The 20,315-nt window shown below is 54.5% G+C and overlaps 1 protein-coding gene across 1 annotated transcript; it reads right to left on the bottom strand.

The window, feature by feature from the left end:
- Positions 1-483: 483 nt before the first annotated feature.
- On the bottom strand, positions 484-17,644 carry LGALS9 (lectin, galactoside-binding, soluble, 9). The gene is made up of 10 exons (XM_012648351.1): positions 17,606-17,644; positions 11,735-11,826; positions 7,958-8,159; positions 7,017-7,127; positions 5,980-6,075; positions 4,359-4,394; positions 3,109-3,150; positions 2,572-2,660; positions 2,255-2,417; positions 484-766 (listed from the first exon to the last, which is right to left on the bottom strand). The coding sequence occupies exons 1-10, from the start codon at positions 17,642-17,644 to the stop codon at positions 620-622; spliced, it is 1,017 nt and encodes a 338-aa protein (XP_012503805.1). The 3' UTR covers positions 484-619.
- Positions 17,645-20,315: the final 2,671 nt, after the last annotated feature.

The following is a 20,315-nucleotide window of genomic DNA, read 5'->3' on the forward strand; positions in this document are numbered from 1 at the left end:
CCAGAGCCATCCCACTTGTGTGTAACAACAGCATTTTTATTTCTTTATCGGAAGGATGACGAGGCAAAAGAGAGCCCCCTGATGAGAAGTACTGGTCAGTTGGTGGGGGCCAGTGGGATGTCATCAGGGTAGCTTTCCTGCAGGGGGTGAAGGGCTGGTACAAAGCAGGAGAGTGAGGTTAAAGGTCACCGGAAGGGAAGGGGCAGAAGAGGTCAGGAGTGGACAGCTGGTGGCGTAGGACTGGGTAGAGTTGCATGGGGGACAGGCAGGTGGTTGAGAGCCAGACGGGGTGTAGGCCCAGGCTTGGGGCTTGGGAAGGCTCAGGACCCTGACTCTGCCCAGGGGACTGAACATGGGGCTGCACCCCACTTCCCCCTACACCCCTGTCCTCAGATGGCAGGATCAGGACAGCCGGAGCCCCAGGTTCTGCCCCGGCCAAGCGGGACCGTCCCAGCCAGCTGCCTTCTCCCCGCCAGGCTGGCTGCAGCCAGGAGCAGGCAGACAAGGACACGCCTCTGCTGGACGGCCCAGGCCTGGGCACGGCGGAGAGGGCGAGGCCGGGGCGGGGAAGTGGACGTGCTGGGGAGACTCAGGCAGCGACTCGCCCCGGCCCTCGTCCCTACACCTGCACGTGTGCCAGCTGCACATCACCCCCCACTTCCAGTCTGTCGATGGCCGGCAGGTTCTTCAGGTTGTGGCAGTAGTCAAACAGGTGCTGGCCATCCACGGCCACCTTGAAGCAGTAGCTTTCACACATGATACACACCTGGGCAAAGAGGCCATGTCATTTGCACTACACTAGAAAATCCTCAACCCAAAATGCAGCCTCGTGTCCCCCGCTCCTTCCTCGAGCATTAAGAAGCCCCGGGTCTGCCTTCCAGTCCCGGGGACTGATGAGCTCTTCAGCAAACATGCCCTGTGCACTCCTCCCCTGAGCTTTCACACGTGCCGTTCCCCTGCCTAGAATGCTGTTCCCCCGTGCATCCCACCCGCACACCTTCCCTACCTCCTGACCCCTCCTAGTCACGTCAGCTGCCCCTTCAGGCCATTTTCCCACCCACAGCCGCACTCTGCAACTGGCCCCTGAGCCGCCAGGCACGCTAGCGGGTGCACGTGCATCCCAGTACCCAGCTCGCGGGAGGGCTCCCCGCCCGTCTTTCCCACCCCAGCGCATTCCCATGAGGCAGCCCGGGACACGGGGGAAGACGCAATCCCCATGGCAATAGCTGCCACTTGCAGCACACTGTGCGCTGGGCACTGTCCTGAGCACGGTACGGATACTGCCTCATTCCATTCTTACAACTCTGTGAGATCCCTATTATTATTAGCTCCATTTTGTAGATGAGGACACCGAAGCACAGAGTGGTTAAGTCACTTGCCCGAGGTCACACAGCTATCTATAAATCAGACTATACTGTTCCCCGGCTTGAAACACTCCAGTGGCTTTGCATTGTATTAAAATTGAACTCCTTTTCATGGCCTACGAAGCCCTACTCCAGTCATTTTCAACCCGGCTTGCAGAGTACAATCACTTAATGCACAACTTAAAAACACGGACACCCAGCCTCACGGCCTCATTGGCCAGGAACGGGGCCCCGATTTCTCTTTTGCCAGCTCTGTGGGTGGAGAAAGCCAGCTCTGTGTGGTCTGGGTCTGCAGCTGCTCCCCACTCCCCTCTGGGCCTCAGTCTTTACCCTGTAGGCCCTGACCTCACTGTCCCTGCACAGGCCACACCTGTGCACAATGACGCCATGTTTCTGTTGGCTTTCTGCCTGGCACCTGTCCTTACCTGCAACGCTCTGCTCATGTTTCTGCTTCCTTGCTCCCTCCCCAGCTGAACCGTGAACGCCCTGGGGGCAGGACCTTGTGTGTCTGCTCCATGACCGCACCCCTAGCACGTGGGGTGTTGCACAACGTGGCCCTCAGTGAAATGGTTCCTAAATGGTTGTTGAATGAATAAGTGAAGCAATGGACGACATTTCATTCTGGGGTCTGATCTGTCACTTAACTGGCTGCGTGACCACAGGCAAGTCACCTGCACTTGTGAGTTTGTTTCCTCCTATGTCAGAGCAGATCGCACACCTCCTTCATGCAGGACAGTGACAATAATAATAACCTGGTGACCACGTTCTCTTCTTCCAGGCCCTTGCCCAGAGGGATCATCTCCCATCCTGCCCAGGTACCCCCAGACCTCCTCTACCCCCTCCTTGTGCAGCCTGTGAGCCCCTCTGCGCTCTGGGCCGTGGCACCTCACCAAGAAGCTCTGGCCGCGGGCGAAGGGCATTTGTCGGGGCAGGCCTCGCTCCTCGGGCCCCCAAGAGCTATCGACCTGGGTGTTCCGGACCACGGTGTTCTCATCGAAACGGGGGTTCAGGTGGAAGGCGATGTCACTCCCCGCGCACAGGTTGATGTGGAACCTGGGGTGGGCAGCTCCCATGGACCTTCTCTGCCCACTGGACTCTGAACCCCAGCCCCTCCCCCTCATCCCCAAGCTGCCCAGAGCCAGGGGGATGGCCAGAATGACCTTGAAGCTTTCTCCCCTCCCAGAGAGCCCCCGAATGCGTGACTTACCTCTGCGCACAGGGCAGGACAGTGCCCGACAGGACAATGCACTTGGACGGGTACAGCCCGCCTGGGATGGAGGTGAAGAAAGGCATCGGCTGTTGGGGGGAGGGGCCAGGTCAGCCTGTGGCAGCAGGAGCAGCTGCCACCGCAGAAGGGGACTTCGCACCAGTGTCCATGCCTCTGGAGGGTCAGCCATGAAAAACCCCACCCTGTCTTTACTTGGTTCAGTAAATGCCAGAAGAAAACCTTCCAGTGGTCCTCAGGATACTGGGCTTAAGCCGTCCTGAAGGGAACTTTGGCCAAGCACAGAAGGATTGTGGGGTGAAGGGGCAGGCCACAGAATTGAGTTCAGGTTCAAGGGACAGTTTCAAGGGTGAAAGCTCCTTTCAACACTCTTCCAATTTACTTGAATGTTTTCAGGACTTCAGCTCCCCAGAGCTCTGCTCCTACTGTGGCGAGGCCAGAGGGCCACCCCAAGCTGCCCGTCACCCCCCACCTTCCCGGCACAAGCAAACCTCCGCCCCTCCCTGAGGAGCCACTCACATAGGTCTTGTTGGGGTACACCATAGGCGGGATGCTAGGATTCTGTCGAAAAGAGAGGAGGATATTCACTGTGGCAGCACGTGCGTGTGCACAGGCACACACACGCACACGGCGCACACGCGCACACACACACACACACACACACACGCACCCACGCAGTCTGGAGGGGATGCTCCCATGTGAGGCAGGTGGTGAGGCTTCGGCCCTTGGATTCTCCTGGTCACCTTCCTTCTCACCTAAGCCTTCCCGGACCTTCCTGCTGTGTTCCTGGACCACACCCGGGTCCCCTGCCCCCCTCCACAGGCAGCTGCACTTACTCCAGGTCCCCTGCCTGATTTGTGCCATCACAGGGAGAAGAAGAGCTTGAGCCATGAGCAGCAGTGATGACCTGGGGGCCGCTCCCCAGGTGCAGGCCCAGGAACCTCATATCCAGGCTCTGGGGCCACTGCAGTCCCCTCTTAGTAACAGAAGGACCAGTGTCCCTTCCGGTCTCTAGGGGACCTGCCTCTTGGACCACTGGATAAATTCAGCCTGCTCCTGAATTGCCGCCGTCCCAAGGAGAGAGTTTCCTGAGCTGGGGGCCCAGACCCAAATGTCCCCATCCTCCTTGCCACCCCTCTTTCTTCCCAACTCTAGGACTCTAGGGAATTCAGTTTTGGGTGAAGAACAACGTGAGGTTGTTAGCTGACCGGCATTTTTAGACTTCTAGGGAACATGTGTCCAGGGCCCGCCGCCTGCTGTGGATGACCCTGAGTCTGGAAGAAGGAAAGCCTGTCTTACCCGGCGCTCAGCGCCCAGACCACCACCTGCCACCAGAGGGCGCCACGTCACGCGCACCCTCTGCGGTGAGTTAACCTTGAGCTGTAACCACCCAAAGGGCCCCACCAGACCCCCACGAAGGGCAGGTGGGGGTGTTTCTTCTCTCGAGGGGCCCAGGGGTCGGATGGTGAAGAAAGATGGCTGCACTTGTGGCTTCTGGCTCATCTTCTCCTGGAACTTTCTCTCAGCATAGCCTCACTTTGCAGCAGGGACGTGGAACGTGGGGCCCACAGAGCGGCAGGGACTTGAGCAAATAAGTGGCGATTCAGGTTGTTTCCCTTTCATCAGGCCACCAGCCACGCCCGCCATCTTCCTCCCTCCATCACCGCCCGGGCCAGGCGGGTGGTGGAGAGGCCTGGCCCTCCCTCCTCCTTCTAACCCACAGGAAGAACCAAGATGAAGAAGGTACGAAAAGAGAGCAAGAGACTTACGAAGGGGGCCGGGTAGGCGGGACGCATGCCTGGCGGCTGGAAGGGGCGAGAAGAATCAGAATGGTGGTTACCGTTGGCAGCTCAGGAGGGAGACGATGGCAGGACTCCAGGGTGGGTCTTGTGCTGAGAAATGCCTCCCACACAAGCTCACCGCCCCCTCTCCCCAGTATGCCTTCCTGAGCCTGTGGCACCCAGATTTTCACCCCCAGGGGCACAGGGGCTCGGGGTTGGGGGATAGATATCTCCACTGGCTCCTCCTGAGAGAGAGGGAGTCGCGTCTAATGGAGACCACATTGCTTCCCGCAGCTCCCAGAGCCAAGTGCGTTACTCCCAGAGCCACGTTCCGTCCATCAGATGAAAACTAGCCTTCACTGAAGGCTCACTGTGGGCCACGCTCTGGGCGCCAGTGTTTCCCAGCGAGGGAAGCATCCTTAGCTCCTGTTTCCCCGGGGAGGCAACAGGGCTCAGAAAGCTTAAGCAACTTCCCCAAGCTCCCCGGGTAGGAGGGATAGAATCCAAAAGGGTACCCAGTCCTGTCTGGTTGTACCCACCACCCCTCTCTCCTCCCCAGGGCCAGGCCCAGGGCTGAAGTTGGGCTGCCCTGCAAAGGTTCCCTGGAATGTGACCTGCCCTGAAGTCAGTGTGGCAGGGAGCAGGCGCCCTGTGAGTCCCATGATGGGCCATAGGACGGATGCGTAGATAGGGCACCCCCAGCGCCCACTGTTGAGTGGCTAAGGAAAGAGCTGGGCACCTTCTTGTCCTGGACGCTGCCCCTGCCCGGTAGACTGTTCCCGCCTGGCTGGTGTCCCATTCTACCTGGCTGGGCAAAGCACGTCCCACATTCCTTCACTGAGTCCCTGCCGAGCGCCAGGCACTGTACACATGAACGAGCCACAATCCCAGCCCTCCAGGGGCTCGTGGGCATGGGGACGATGGGGGTGGAATGAGGCGACAGACACGCCAACGCGTTACAGTGGGATGTGGTGACTGATACAGCACAGACTGTGCAAAGCCCTTGGGGACACAGAGGGGAGGATCCAGCAGTCTCCCCAGGGGAGCAACATTTAAGCAGAGCATTGAAGGGCAATTAGGGCTTTGCTGGGGCGAGGCTGGCCAAGGGAGCTTTCGGCACCGAGGTCAGCACGTGCAAAGCGGGGTGGGCCAAGGGGGCTTCAAGGGAGCAGCAGAGGCTGCCTGGGCTTCATGGGGGAGTGAGGCTGGGAGGCGGACTGGGACTCTGTGTCCTGCTGGGGAATTTGGGCTGTGTTTAGAAGGGCTTGGGCTCTCCCAATTTTTAAGCGAGGAGATGATGTGATCACATTTGCTTATAGGAAGGTCGCTGTGGTGGGGTAGGTGTTAGGAGAACGAGACAGCTGTCGTCATGGTGAGGACTCTCGGTGGCCTGGACCAAGGCCAAGGCTTTGGGGTGGGGAAGACATGCTGGTGCAGGGGAGAGACATAGGAAGGGGGAGGGAAGGATCCAGAACGACTCCCAAGTCCCCGGGTCTGGACATCTGGTGGATGGAGACAGGGAACTCTTGGGTGAGCAAGATGGGGCCTCGGGACCCTCTGTCTTTCCTGCTAAGTGCTCAGCCACCTGGGGCCTCTGCGTTAAACTCACTTTTGGTTTGCCTCCCCTGGGCCTGTAGGGGAAGCGGACAGGCTGGGAGAACTGCGGCATGGAGCAGGCAGGCTGGGCGGGGGCTGCGCGGGTGTTCTGTTAAAACAAAAGGCAGCGGTGGTGAAGAGAAGCATTCGTGAGCTGGGGAAGAGCCGTGAGGCAGGGCTGCGGGGGAGGGAGAGAGCTGGTGGGCAGGGGAAAGGGGCAGCCATGGGACCAGCAGGTGGGCAGTGTCCCTCCTCTCCCCACTTCTCCAACCCCCAGGGGAGAGTCAGGCAGGGGAGGAGCGGGAGGGATGGGGACCCCGGGTAGAGAAGCTCATTTGTTGAGGACCTACTGTGTGCTTTGCTCATCTCAAGGAGCTCACTCAAATGCCAATACGTGGTGCAGCCTGGTGCCCTGTGGGAATGTGGGCCCAGCTCACCCTAAACTTCCCGGTTTACACCTGACATCCCCTCACCTTTTAGATGTTGGCAACACATCAGAATTTTTAAAACACAGAGAGGGACAGACAAACCCTGGGGGGGTACCCAGAGGTGCTGCTTTGTGACCTCTGATGTCTGTCATCTCATTGAGCCACGCAACCACCCATGGGATGGCCATGATGGTGCTCATTCCACAGATGAGGAAACTGAGGCTGGGAGAAGAAGTCACTCATCGAAGATCCCACAGACGATGAGAGTGGCAGAGCTGGGAATTGGAACTGTGTTCGGTTTGGATCCTGAGCCTGGGCCCTTTCTGGGACTACGTGGCCTCCTAACCAGATAGGAAATCGAGAGGGACAGAGGAAGGAGTGGCCAAGGAGTCTGGGAGACTGAGGCAGGTGCTCTGGAAAAAGAGGCAGACGCAGAAGGAGTTCAGAGTGCCAGGAGATAAGGGGCAGGCAGACACTGGGACAGGGAACCGGAGATGTGTCCCCAAAGTCACCTGCACAGGAGATTGGCTGGTAACCTTGGGCCCACCCAACAGGGCCCAGACACAGCTGGGCTGGGCCCTGCACCCCAGCCCCTGGGCCAGGTGCCAGGTGGACGACTGACCTGGAAGCTGATGTAGGACAGCTGCACGGGGCCAACGACAGAGATGTTGTCCACGCGGTGGAAGGGCACGCGGTGCGAGTACTGCACAAAGAAGCTGCCGTTCACCAGCACCTGCCAGAGGGGGGCGCGTGTTCCAGGGAGGAGTCCCAGGCAGGGCAGGGGGCCCACCTGAGCTCCTGGACCCTTGCTTCTGGAAACGAAGATCTGAGTCTGATCCTCGCACCCAGCCCTGACCCAGGGGCGTCAGCCATCCGCGCTGTGCCAGATACCGGAACGTGCGCGGATCCGAAGTGCATCAGCCCGGATCTCTGCTGGGCTCCAGTTGTGGGCTTTTAGTTCTTACGTTTGTGTCTTGCAGTAGGTTTGTCTTTCTAATCGTAGCTCACCTGGGGTAGTATTTATATATGCATAAAAGCGCTCACAGGGACCAGAGGAGAGGCAACCGCAGGCTGCACACGGAGTGGACGGGAACATCCACGTCCTGGACAAGCAAACATGTGAACACAGACACTACTCTGCTTGCCAAGGCGATGTGCATGGGCCTACAGAGCTACCGCATTAACAGAACCTGGATAGAGGCTGGAACAACGTTGCTGAAAACACGGGTAACCACGGACCCAGAGCGGAAGAATGGCTAGAGCAAAGGATGGGAATTAACTCGGACTTTCAAGACACACTATGCCAAAAAGCAACATGGTCACTTATCTAGTTCTTATTTTCAGAGGAATAGAATCAACATATGCACCTGTAGATCCAAGCGAAGGGATGTAAAAAGACGATGCCACCATCGGTGACACCTGACAAGGAAATGGTCATGTTATCTGCACACGTGTTACTGTGGCTGCATCTCCATGAAGGTGATAATTTGAAGGCTTGTTTCACCAAGCCCCATCGAGCTGTGGGGACAGGAAGCTGGAGGTGGGGAGGGGATTCCTGCTTACCTTGAAATCCGAGCTCTGCACCAGGAAGCTGAGCTCAAAGGGCCTCCCCTTCTGGAAGGGCATGGGCTTCTTCCTCTCCTCAGGCCCCCAGCGTCCTTTCTGCCTCGTGTTGCAGACCACATATCCTTCCTTTTCAAAGCGAGGGTTGAAATGCAAGGCAATGTCATTGTCACTGAAGCCAGTCTGCAAGTTCACAGCAAACCTAGACCCAGGGGAAGCAAATAGTCGTCTGTCGCATGGCTGCTTGCCAACGATAGGGACAGGAGGGCCTCGGCACCTCTGACGTGTTTCTCTGGGAGCCGGTGTATAACCTGCGTGGTGACACTACCTCGTTCAGCGAATTTGGACCTAAAGTGTTTTTGTGCAATTATTGCATTTTGCCTTTACAGCTTGATTTTCTACAAGAAGTAGAAAATGGGTAAAGCATAGCGCTGGCACTAGCAACGAGATGCAAGGTCTAGAAACCAGTTCCAAATTGGTACCGAAGATGGAAGTTGTTAAGCGAGCCCGGAGGAGAGAGCCTTTAGCTCCAAATGGACACTCGTTGGAGGCCAGCACACTCCTGAGTAATTGGGAAAGAAGAGAACAGATTCAAAGAACATGTGAAATTGATGGGAATTGGCCTAGAAAGACAGTGTCTATACGGGAGGCGTAGAATACACGTGAGCTCTCCAGGCATGAAGACTTGCACCGTGTCAGTCTCTCCCTCAGGTGTTGGCGTGTGTTTGGGGGAGCACAGGAGGCGTGCGAGTGGTGGCCCCGAGGCCAGGCCGGCCTGGACTCAGACCCAAGGTCTGCACTGCTCATCATTCTGGGATGACTCCTGAACCTCACCTCCCTCGAGTTGCCACACCCAGGAAAGGGGGCGCCATCCTTTGGGGATGAGTAGATGAGGCCGTGTGGAGGAATCCTCCAGTGTAGGTAAGTGCGTGTCCTGTCTCTCTCTCTCTCTGTCTCTGTCTCTCTCTGTCTCTGTCTCTCTCTGTCTCTGTCTCTCTTTGTCTCTCTCTGTTTCTCTCTCTCTCTGTCTCTGTCTCTCTCTCTGTCTCTGTCTCTGTCTCTTTCTCTGTCTCTCTCTCTGTCTCTCTCTGTCTCTCTGTCTCTCTCTCTGTCTCTCTCTATCTCTGTCTCTCTCTGTCTCTGTCTCTGTCTCTCTCTGTCTCTGTCTCTGTCTCTCTCTCTCTGTCTCTGTCTCTCTCTGTCTCTCTCTCTCTGTCTCTCTCTGTCTCTCTCTGTCTCTCTGTCTCTCCCTGCCTCTCTCTCCTCAGCAGGAGGCCCTCGTCCTCTAAACTTCATTTGGGTATAGCCAGGGCTCTAAGGTGGGGCATTTAAACAAAAGAAACTTCAAGGAGCCTGGCTCACAATGGGTGCTCAGTAAGTGCTTGCTCTGCTTTGTCCTAGATGTCCGTCACTTGCACCCGAAAGCCGAGTGAGGCTCAGGTTCTCCTCCGAGGCATCTGTCTGGTCCAGGCTTCCCAGAACTCAGGGTGAGTGTGGTTCTCTGCTTGCTTCATGGGGGCGCTCACCTCCCTAACCAACACACAGCGCTTCAGGGCAGACCCTGCTTTCTGTCTTCTGCACACACCACAGTGCACAGCACTGCGCAAAGCAGAGCCAGCCCTTGATAGACATTCTCCAAAATTCCTGTAGAGCCCTATCTGATTTCTCTGTTGGAGGACGGCACATTCTGGAACACTCTGGCCATCAGAGCCCTGCTGCTGTCCTCGACGCAAAGTCAGTCCGTGAACCCTCAGTCAGCAGGGCCCACGTAAAAGTGCTGCAGCCCCGTTTCTGGGAATATTGGGAGGAAGGAGGCTCGAGATAACTCTGGAATCACAAAACTATGTCCATATTGAGAGAATGGCCTTGCTAACGAAATAACAGAAAAAAATTATGTAACCCGCAGTCTCTCTGTAACAGCTAAGATCAATCTCATGAGCTCTCTTGCTAACTGGCACCCCACAGGGTTCTGTTTTCACAACAGCTGAAAAGAGCTCAGCAGACAGAGAGGAAATGTAAATCTTTCTCTTTTACATTTGCAGACCTATAGACCAAACCGCTTTGAGAATTTGCTTTACAGCCTTGAAGAGTTCCCAAGCAGACAGGGCGGATGTGAGCTTCAGGCCTCGGTTCCTGCCCAAAACCAGATCCTCAAAGGCGAGATCACCGACAAGATCACATCGCCAGCAATAAACCTGCCTCCCTAGACCAACTGAACCACATTCCAGTGATAACCAAGTCACCAGGAAAAGACGGACAGACAGAGAGATGGACAACCTGACATCTTACAGCTGCCTCCTGCTAATTACTCCCCAGCCGCTTCTCTTATCAACTGACAGCGATCACTATTTTTTTTCCTTTCTCTTTGTCCCCATAAAAACAGCAAGCCACGTGGCCTCAGCAAGGGCACCTCCCTTCTCTTTTTGGGGGGTCCCACGCAATTTTCCTTCTCTCTCTCTCTCCCCCCCATCTCATTCCTTCTAAGAAAGTAAAATAAACTCTTTACTTTTGTGTATCCTAATCCATGTGTGAGAAATCTTTCTCCACCCTTGCCAGGAGCATCTAGCAAATTCACCACTCTGTCTTTAAATGGGGAAATTGTGTTTGAAATATCCCTGAATGTATTTCCCTTTGTGGCCCCCCAGCTTCACTCCTGTAGTCCCTGGAAAATTCCTGCCCCAGGGAAGGGAGAAAGCGAAAGCTCCCAAGGGAAGGGGAATGGTTGTAAGACAGGGACCCTCTCTGCTACACAGGATGGGCGTAAGAAGCCCTCCTGGCGCCGGGGAGGCAGAGGGAGAGGGAGAGAGAAAGCAATGGAAGGTCAGAGGTCCTGGACTGTCCTGCTGGGAGGGTTTGGGGGGATCGGGTGCCCCACTGCAGGGTTCTCAGATAAGTCCCACGGCCCACGTGGCCATGCCCACCCTGGTGGGACGCCAATGGTGCAGAAGTCACGTAGGATCTAGATGGCCGAGCTGAAGGTGAGCTGGGGTCTGCAAGTGCGTGAAGGGGACGCAGAAGACCTCCAGGAGAGGACCCCTGGGCTTGAGACAGAGAGGCTTCCGAGAGAGAGCCGAGAGTCCAGAGGAGGGGTCCACGGCCACCATGGAGTCCCCAACCAAACCAGGTGAGAGCTGCACACCTCCGTAACACCTGGACTGGCTACCTCAGCAGAAGTCAGCCAGGCCTGTGTGAGGGTCAGAGGCGCCTCCAGTCCCTGAGAAGACAGACAAGACCCTCCCTGTTCCCAGACAGCCCACCCTGGAGGGAGGCAGGGCGTGGGAAACAGCCCTCACAACACGTTGCTATTTTGAATTGACTCAGTATTTTCCAGAAAAGGCCTCAAAAGCGCAACAGACCAAATTACTTCGGATGGCAACTTCACATTGCCACTGCAGGAGAATGAGGAATTCAAGTATATGAAAGCACTTTGTAGGAAATAAGGAAGTTCTCTTCTTGCACTTCTGAGTCATAGTGTACAAAATTCAACCCTGTAACATAATTATCTACCTCTGGGCTCTCCCACGTCCCTCCTTAGACAGTGAGGTCTCAGGAGACAGGGAGCCCCGGGGGCCCCATTAGCCCTGGAGTCTATGTTAAGGTGGCCCTGGATGCGGGTGTGGAGTGCTGCCCTGTGCCGGGGGCAGGGACGCACGCAGGCTCCCCTGAGCCAGGCGGGCCAGCTTCTAGGTCGTTGGTTGATCTGACCTGAGCTCATAGGCACAGGGTTTGCTAAGAGAAGAGTTTGGAGGGAAACAGCAGTTCCGCCCACGTACACACCTGTTTTCCCTGGAGTTAATCACGGAGCCATTGACGGTGATCTGAAGTCCATCCTGGAGACCCCCTTGGATTGTCCCAGAAAAGGGGACGACCTGCAGGGAGAAGGTGTGAGGCCGTCAGTGGGTGGCCGCCCTCCTCCTGTTTGTTCCCCTGTAGCGCTTGCCACTGGCTGCTGGGTGTGACGCTATAACCAGCTCTATGAACAAGTTTCAATGACCCCTCTGTGTTTTCTTATAATCCTCTCCCTCAGTAACCTCTTGACCTTTCTGAGTTGTCTCCCAGAAATGGCTGAGTTTCTGTAAGACATGGGGGTGAGATTCCGAAGGCCCCGGGCAGACTTCCTGATGCCCAAACTGACCTTCTCTCTCTAGCATGTTCCCATGCACGTAGCCTCTTGTTAGTGTCAAGACCACTTGCAAAAATGCACGTAGCTTCTTGTTCATTTCTACTCTTTAAAAGGCCCTACTTGCCTTTGGTCGGGAACAGGGTTTGAGGTGGCTTTTCCCGATCTCCTGACCAAAGTCTCCCTTGGCGATGTTCCTTCTCTCTGCACAGGAGCAACCGGACCTAGGCTGAAACCCCCTTGCGGTTTCCACAGCAACAGCACTGTGCTAGGGGCTGGGGTGCGGCTGTGACCAGGAGACCCAGCCTCACAGGCCTTAGGGTCCTATTTAGAGGCAGACACCGATCCAATCAGACACTCAGACGTTCTAAGCTTGTGATAAGGGGACGGCCTGGCGCTGAGAGGACGTGACAGGGAGCTGAGCTCACTTGAGAGCGGAGAGGAAGTGAAAGCTTCGCTAGAGAATGCACCAGGAGGAAGGCCTCAGGCCGGGAAGGAGCATGGACGTGGCCTGAGAGGGTAAGGAACTGGGGGTGGGGCGCTGCACCCCAAGCCATGCTCCCAGCAAAGGCCCAGAACCCAGGCTGGGCATTCGGAAGCCCAAGGGACAAAATGGACCCACTAAGGGTCTGGAAGCTCAACCTTTGACTCACCCGAGAGGGCCAGGAAGAAGGCGTCCCCCTGCCACCATCACCATATAACAATGGCCCCCGTGACCTCTGCCTTCCTGGCCACTTCCAGGAGAGCCTCTTCCCAATGCCCTCGGCAGCCCCTCATCTGCTCCTGCCCCTGTGCTCCCCGTTCCTTCCCTTGGGCCCTCAGCAGCCTCCGAGGCCCTGGCTGAGAGTCCCCACCCTTCCTAGGCCCCACTGGCAACCGCGTTGCCACGTCTTCTGTTCCCTGTCTCGTTAGAAGTCCAATGGGTCACGGCGAGCATCTGCTTGGTTTCAGAGCCTGGGCCGCCTCCAGGTTTGCTCCCTAGCTCTGCGCTCATTACCTGAGTCCTTGTGAACCTTGTCTGACCTCTCTTTGCCTCGGTTTCCTCATCTGCAAAATAAGAATAACGCCCCCCTACTGTGTAGGATTGTTTGATGATTTAGCGAGAAAATGTCTATGGTGGAAGACACTGGCACGTAGTAGTTGCCTCTCCAGAACCCCCGACCTTGGTCTCTCTGAGCCAAAGGTCCAAATCGGTACTTCTGCACTTTCAAAGCCTACTTCCGAAATATCTTTTGTCCAATGTGGTTCTGCAAAATGCCTTAAAGCACAGTTCTATCTCCTAGCTGATTTTACATTTCTCAAGTTGTTATTGTGTTCTCTAACATCTCCTTCAGGTCAATTTGTACAAAATTAAATGCTTACAGGAGTGAGGCAGTGATGTGCATGAGTGAGATGGCCAGGTAGGACAAGAGGGAGTGGTGGGGACTGTGGCAAAGTAGACATCACCCCCCCTACACACACCTAAAGGGGCAGCACCCTCTCAGCCCCAACCAATGATTGCCTTCCAGGCCCAGCGCTGGCAGAGCTTCCAAACTTTTAGGAAAAAATACAAATCTGGATTTATTTTTTTATGTAAAATTTTCTAATTTCTGGGGGAAATTCCTTCAAAATGGACGGTGTAAAATTTCTACATTATAGAGCTACATAATGGAATATTTGCAACGGAATGATATATCTGGATCTGCTTCAAAGTATCTGAGGGTGGAAAGGAAAATAGGCGAGGGTATGGATGAAGCACGATAGGCCAAGTGTTGATGACTGTTGAAGCCGGGTGGTGGCTGCGTGTTGTCTGATATTATTCTCTCTGCATGTCTGAATTTCCTACAATAACAAGTTGAAACAAACACTGCGCAGACCAAACAAGAAGCACCCACCAGCCTAATTCAGTGCACAGCCAGTGCTTTCTGGCCTGTATCCTTGAGTTGTGTGACCACGCAGAGCCTACAGAACCCATCCGAGCTCAGTGTACACGACTGACACCGTGAAAGCCGCAGAAATGCCTGTCTCATTCAGTCTGTGCTACCCATGGACTTGAGAGGGGTGTCTTTTGTTACACCTCGGGGCAGGCCTGAACTCTGCCATTAAATACTTTAGAGACTTTGAGCCCATCACAGCCTCTCTGTGTCTCCGAGTTCTCTCTGTTGTCCCTGTCCATGCCAGTGGCTGGGGAGAAGTGAGTTGGCCTGACACGGTTACGGACCAGCACAGCACAGTACTGGGAAGCCCTGTCTTCCCTGAAAATGTTTGTCCAACGTGTCCCCCTCGCCTGCTTGTGAAAGCCTGAAATTCTCTTCTGCGACAGTGCTGAAAACACGCGCAGTCCTAGGACGCACACGCAGCCTCCGCTTAAGCACATTCATGCTAAGGAATAAGACCTGGAAGCAGAGCGGAGGACCATGGGATCATAAGTGCACAGAAAGCGTTAAGGAACCTGGGATGGAGGAAGAACAGGTAGGCGTCCCGGGGGCGGGACAATACAGGTTCTCTCTAAAGCAACAATTACCCCAGAAAGTTCCGTGAGATTTCAGTATACCTGAAATGGTAACTAAATTAAGTATAATGCTACAAATACTTTTATTTATTGCAGCATTATAATAGCAAAGGATTCCAAAGAGCCTAAAAGTCCACCAATAGGAGAAAGGTGAAAGAAATTATATGATTTCCATACCACAGATTCTATGTAGTCTTCTAAAGAGAAAAGAAAGGAAGCAAGGAATTATTCAAGCACTGATATGGAATGATGTCATTTGTATAAGAAATGGGTGGCAGAAGGCTGTACACTTGCATTTACTTATGTACAGATACAATATCTCTGGACTTACTTGTGAGAAACTTCTAACACTGGTTGACTCCCAGGAGGGTGTGTTAGGCTGAATAATACCCACCCCCACTCCCCAACCCCCAAAAAGGTCCACGTTCTAATCTCTGTGACTGTGTTGCCTTTCATGGCAAAGGGAACAGAGGTGACTGAGTGAAGGACTTGAGATGGGGAGATTGTCCTGGATTAGTCGGGTGGCCCCACGTAATCACGAGCGAAACAGGAGGGCAAGGGTCAGTAGCAGGAGATGGGACAACTGAAGCAGGAAGCTGCCAGCTTTACGATGGCAGGAGGGGCCCAGAGCCCAGTCATGCAGGCAGCCCCTAGAAGCTGCAAAAGGCAGGGGAACAGATTCTTCCTCGAAGCCTCCAGAAGGAAACGGCCTTACTGACACTTTGATTCTAGACTTCTGAGCCCAGAACTGGAGGAGAACAAATTTGTTGTAAAGATGTGACCTAAAATAAAATCTCAAGCCCCCCAGCCGACTGAATGGACCCCTTCTTGGCCGAGGGGACTCCCCTCCATGGAAAATATCCTTAGAGCTGAGCCACCGGCCGTGAAGCGAAGGGAGGTCAGGCACCCCTAGTTATGCCCTGTCCCTTTTGGAGTTAATCTTTGCGAAAGTGAGATATGAAATCATTAGGAAGCCTAAGGCCTGTAAGACAAAGGTGAAACCACGCCTGCAGGTCATCATTCACTCAGGTAAACCTCTTGAGATTATCTTGCAGAGTTCGGGTTCTTTTCCGTTGACAAAGGTTGGCCAGCCAAGGCTGCTGTGGAATGTGGGTCCCTGTGTGTTACTGAGGGATCTTAGCAGAAGACACAGGAAAAAAACTGGACTTGCCTTTGCTCCATGCGGCACCAGAGGATGGATTTTTGCCCTGGATTTGTGGTCCCGCAGGCCTGGGCTCGCCTCCCAGCTCCATGTGCTAGTAGTCCTGGCGTTGGCCAAGTCACTTGACCCATCTGTGCCCCGGTTCCCTCCTCAGAACAGCGGGACAATGCTGCCAGCCTGGCAGTGTTCTGGAGAGGACTCCCTGAGATGTCACGTGGAAAGGGCCTGGCTCACGGTGGCCTTGCAATGCAGCTGTTTGCATGGGACGCAGCTATCCCTCCACTGGGTGAGAACCTGCTCTCTGCTCCTGGTCGTGCCCAGAGCTGGGCACTTTCCCCTCATCTTCCTATTTGGAAGTCTAGAAAGCAGAGCCGATCCCTGCAGGCCAGAGTGTGGGCAGCCTCCTTCTGGACTCAGTGTCACCAGAGGGCACCCATCCCGGCTCGGCAGTGGGGAGCTCAGCCTGGCTGGCCGGGGCTGCCCACCAGCAGGAGGTGGCTCCAAGGCCCTGCTGGCAGCCCCCCTTCCATGCCTGTGTTACCTCATTTAGCCTTGAAACCATCCTGGCCATCTTTAGTGCCACTTTTACAGATGAGGAAACCAAGGCACAGAAAACTTCAGTAACTTGCCCAAAACCACACAGCTGGTCAGCAGCAGAGCTGGGGTTTGAAACCCAGAACCCACGTTTTAACCCCCACACAGGCTGCTTTCACAGACGGACACAGAACATCCTTGCTCCTGGCTCCCCAGTGTTTCCCTGGGCCACACAGCAGGTCCCACCGTGTTGGTGGTTCTGGCTTCCCTCCTGGGCCTCAGGGGAGGCTGGGCTAGAGGAGGCTGGACAGGCCCTCGTGGCATGTGTCACTCCTCAGCAGAACAGGGGACTGTGTGACCTTCCCCTGCAGAGAGCATTTGGAAGAAGTGTGGCTCCGACTGCCAGAGGTCACTGGATCACCCGCATGAGGCTTAAGTTGCTCAGCCTGGGGGAGCCCCCGTGGGAAGGACGGGTGCTCTCGACACCTGTGGCGGCTGCAGTGACCCTCTGACTTCTACCTCTCTGAGCCTCAGTTTCCCATGCATGAAGTGGGAATCACAAACCTCGCAGCGTTTAACAAGGACTGCGCACAGGGCCTATGCACGCGGGTGAAAGGTACAGAAGGCAGCCCTGTGCGTCCCACACTGCAGAGTGGAGTCTCCGCTCCCCTCTCCCTTCTGTGACTGTCCCTCTGCAGACGCCCTGGACGTGCCCTTGCCTTAACTCTGACTGACCCCTCAGGGCACAGACACCTCCTCAGGACTCCTTCCCTCCTGCCCCCAGATTATTAGTACTAAACACACCGAAAGCACCTAAATGCACTAGGCACTGCTCAAACATGCTCCTTGCTTAATTCTTACCTCGACTTTGGGAGGTGGGCTCAGGTAATATTCCCCTTTTACAGATGTGGACACTGAGGCCCAGAGAGGTGAAAGTACCTTGCCTGATGCCACCCAGCTAGTAAATGGTGGAACTCCAAGAGCCCTCTCTAAGTGCATGTCCTCAGCTACCATGGTGGGTCGTTACCATCTCAGAAGCGTGAACACTCACCCTCTAGACAGTGCTTATGCCTATCCCCCAACCCCCTCCTGGAGCAGGACAGGACAGCTCAATAAACATTTGCCAAACCCACGAATCCCTGCAGTCGGGCGAGCTCTGCATGGCACAGAGGATGCGTCAGGATTACCCCATGTGGCATTTCTTCCCTTCTTGTGATCTCTTTGGGATGTCCCCCACCACGTCCCTGCCACCCACCACATGTTTCCTTTTAGAGACCCAGAGCTGCTTCCCCCTGGCTGTGGCAGCCAGCTCAGCCCCACATGCCCAGTCCTGGAACTCACCGGGCTCAGGTAAGGAGCTTGGGCACCGCTGAAAGCCATCTGTCCTCCGCCGCCTTTCTCACCAGCCTGGCAGTCCTCTGCACAGGGCATGGCTTTACAAGGATATACAAACCAAACAAGCTGGCAATTATTCAAATGGGCAGGTGCCAGGTGCATGAGGAAGTGGTTCTGGAGAGACAGAAAGGCAAGGTGCTGGGGGGGCAGGGCTGAGGGTGGAACTGGGCAGGAGGAAGGTGGACACTCCCAGTCCCAGTGACCTTTCCCACCACTCTTCTCTTGTGCTCCACCCTTGAGATGGAATCATATGTGGCTCATGTGGGTTCAAGATACATGATAGCAAGTTTCTAGACGACAGCACCCAGAAGCACGTGGCCATGCTCCCCCACAGTGTCCCGAGAACATTGGGGCTGGGCATTGCCTGTTACACAGGTGGGTGGTGGGCAGGGCCTGCTTCAACCCATTTTACACACGGAGAAACTGAGGCTCACAGTCCAAGAGACATACCCAAGGTCACACAGCTAATTAGTGGCAGCCTGAGCTATATGAAGATACTTAGGCTCTCCCGAAGTATTTCTGCCCTTCAAATTTCTATTCCTCACGTCAAAACATAATTCTGTAGAAAGGAATATTTTGCAAGAGACAGGCCATAATGAAGATTTTTATTCCAGAGTATAGTGGTGCCCAGAAGCTTCTGATCCCCCTTTCGGTGAATTGATCTCTGTCCTCTCTTCTGCCTGTCTTCTCTGTCCCTTTTTCCTGGGCTTTAGTGTGAGGAGAGGAGACGTCTTGGAGCTAATGGAACAATCCAAGTGACAAGGGAGTGGAAGGGAACATAGGACATAAACTGTCTTTAATCGGCTTCGCAACCTATTTAGGGGAAATAATTGGCTGAATCAGAGAACAGCAGGACGGGCAGGAGAGAGGGGAGGGGAGCCACGACAATAGACTTGCGCGAAGTCAACCAGGTCCCTGCAATGTGCTAAGGAGAAGGCCCAGTGATCGCCCTTGGGAAGAGCAGGTGAGGGTCATATTGGCATGAGCGGGCACCCAGAGCCATACATGTGTTTGCACGTTTCCTCCTGTTCGCCCTCTGCCTAGATGCTCCAGGATTTGCAGACTGGCGTCTTTGAGATGCTCCCGTAGACTGAGGCCCTGCGTCCCCTTTGCGCCCTCCACCCCCCTCATGTTCCTGGATCAACCAGCAACAGTTGGAGCAGCAAAGAGGGAAAAGAAGGGAAATTCTTCACAATCCTCTCTGACACCGTGGACAATTTTGTCATGGCACGTCATTCCCAGGAAATTGCCGGTTCACTGGGATATGGAACAACTGGAACTCTCACTCACTGCATGTTGGAGTGTAAAATACAACTCAGTACAACTGCCTGTTGAATTGTAATATGGTCAAATATCTACTTCTCCTATGTCCTGGCTATTCCGCTCCTAATATTTATCCAAGAAAAAGAAAAACATATTCATGTGTTTATAACAGCTTTACTTGTCATAGCCCCAAACTGGAAACAGTTCACCGATAGGAGAAAGGAGAAGTTAATTGAACAGAACAGCCCTCAGCAATGAAAAGGAGCCAGAACATGGGAAACATGGACGAACCTCACCACTGAGTGGAAGAAGCCAGGTATAAAAGAGCACAGGCTGTGATCGTTCCTTTCACATCAAGTCCAACCACAGGTTGGAATAGAGGTTACTTTTGGGGGTCACTGACTGGGAGAGGCACGACGGAGCCTTCTGGGGGCTGGAAATGTTTCCGATCTTGATCTGGGTGGTGGTTGCACGGGTGTTTACATACGTACGAATGCATGCAGCAAACCAGGACCTGTGCAGTTTACACCAACAGTATCTCCATAAATACTGTCAAAAGAAAAAGTTTCTGAGATCTGGAGAGACACAGGCACAGCTAAGAGTTCCAGCAAACAAGCGCCTTAGCATTACCGTGTGCCTTGGAGGTGAGTCATAGGCAATCGGTGTCGCTAATGAGTCCAGCCCAAGAGGGGGCACTCAGCTGCACGCCTTACAGGGAGGGGACACAGGCAAACAAACAAGGTCAATGTGTTTTTAGACTGATCAGCGCAGTAGGGAGGAATTGTCAAGGCACAGTGCCAGGCCACCCAGAATTCTGACCTTGGCGGTGTGGCTAGCACTGCTCAGGCACCACGATCCGTTCCCAGGGGTTAGCTGTGGTCTTAGGAAGGCAAGAGGCAGCCCTTGGGAAAGTTCCTTCTCAGAGCTCTGTTATTCAAAGACCCAGACCCTTGTCCGAAGCTCTCTGCTCTGTGCATGTAGACTGTTGGTGGGAATGTAAAATGGTGCAGCTGCCGTGGGAAATGGTATTGGCTGCTCCTCAAAAAACTAAACAGAAAGTTACCAGAGTCTTCAGCAAGTCCACTTCTGGATATATACCCAAAATAATTGAAAGCAGGAGCTCACAGAGATATTTGTACAACCATGTTCAGAGCAGCTTTATTCACGAAAGCCTAGAGGTGAAAACAACCCAAGCGTCAGTCAACGAATGAATGGATAAACAAAATGTGGTCTATCTATATAATTCAGCCTTAAAAAGGAAAGAGATTCTGACACGTGCTACACCACGGATGAACCTTGAGGACATTATGCCAGTGCAATAAGCCAATCACAAAAGGACAAACGCTGTATGACTCCACTTGTATGAGATACCTAGAGTCATGAAAATCAAAGA

Source organism: Propithecus coquereli, unplaced genomic scaffold (assembly GCF_000956105.1).
Source record: "Propithecus coquereli isolate 6110/MARCELLA unplaced genomic scaffold, Pcoq_1.0 Scaffold281, whole genome shotgun sequence".
NCBI lineage: Eukaryota > Metazoa > Chordata > Mammalia > Primates > Indriidae > Propithecus > Propithecus coquereli.

Bases quoted from the DNA above. Each gene is read 5' to 3' on its own strand.
- LGALS9 (XM_012648351.1), bottom strand. From the start codon at position 17,644: ATGGCTTTCAGCGGTGCCCAAGCTCCTTACCTGAGCCCG. The intron at 11,827-17,605 runs GTGAGTTCCAGG...TTCTCCCTGCAG, and splicing joins AAGCTCCTTACCTGAGCCCG to GTCGTCCCCTTTTCTGGGAC. The intron at 7,128-7,957 runs GTAAGCAGGAAT...CCCCTCTGGCAG, and splicing joins TGCAGAGCTCGGATTTCAAG to GTGCTGGTGAACGGCAGCTT.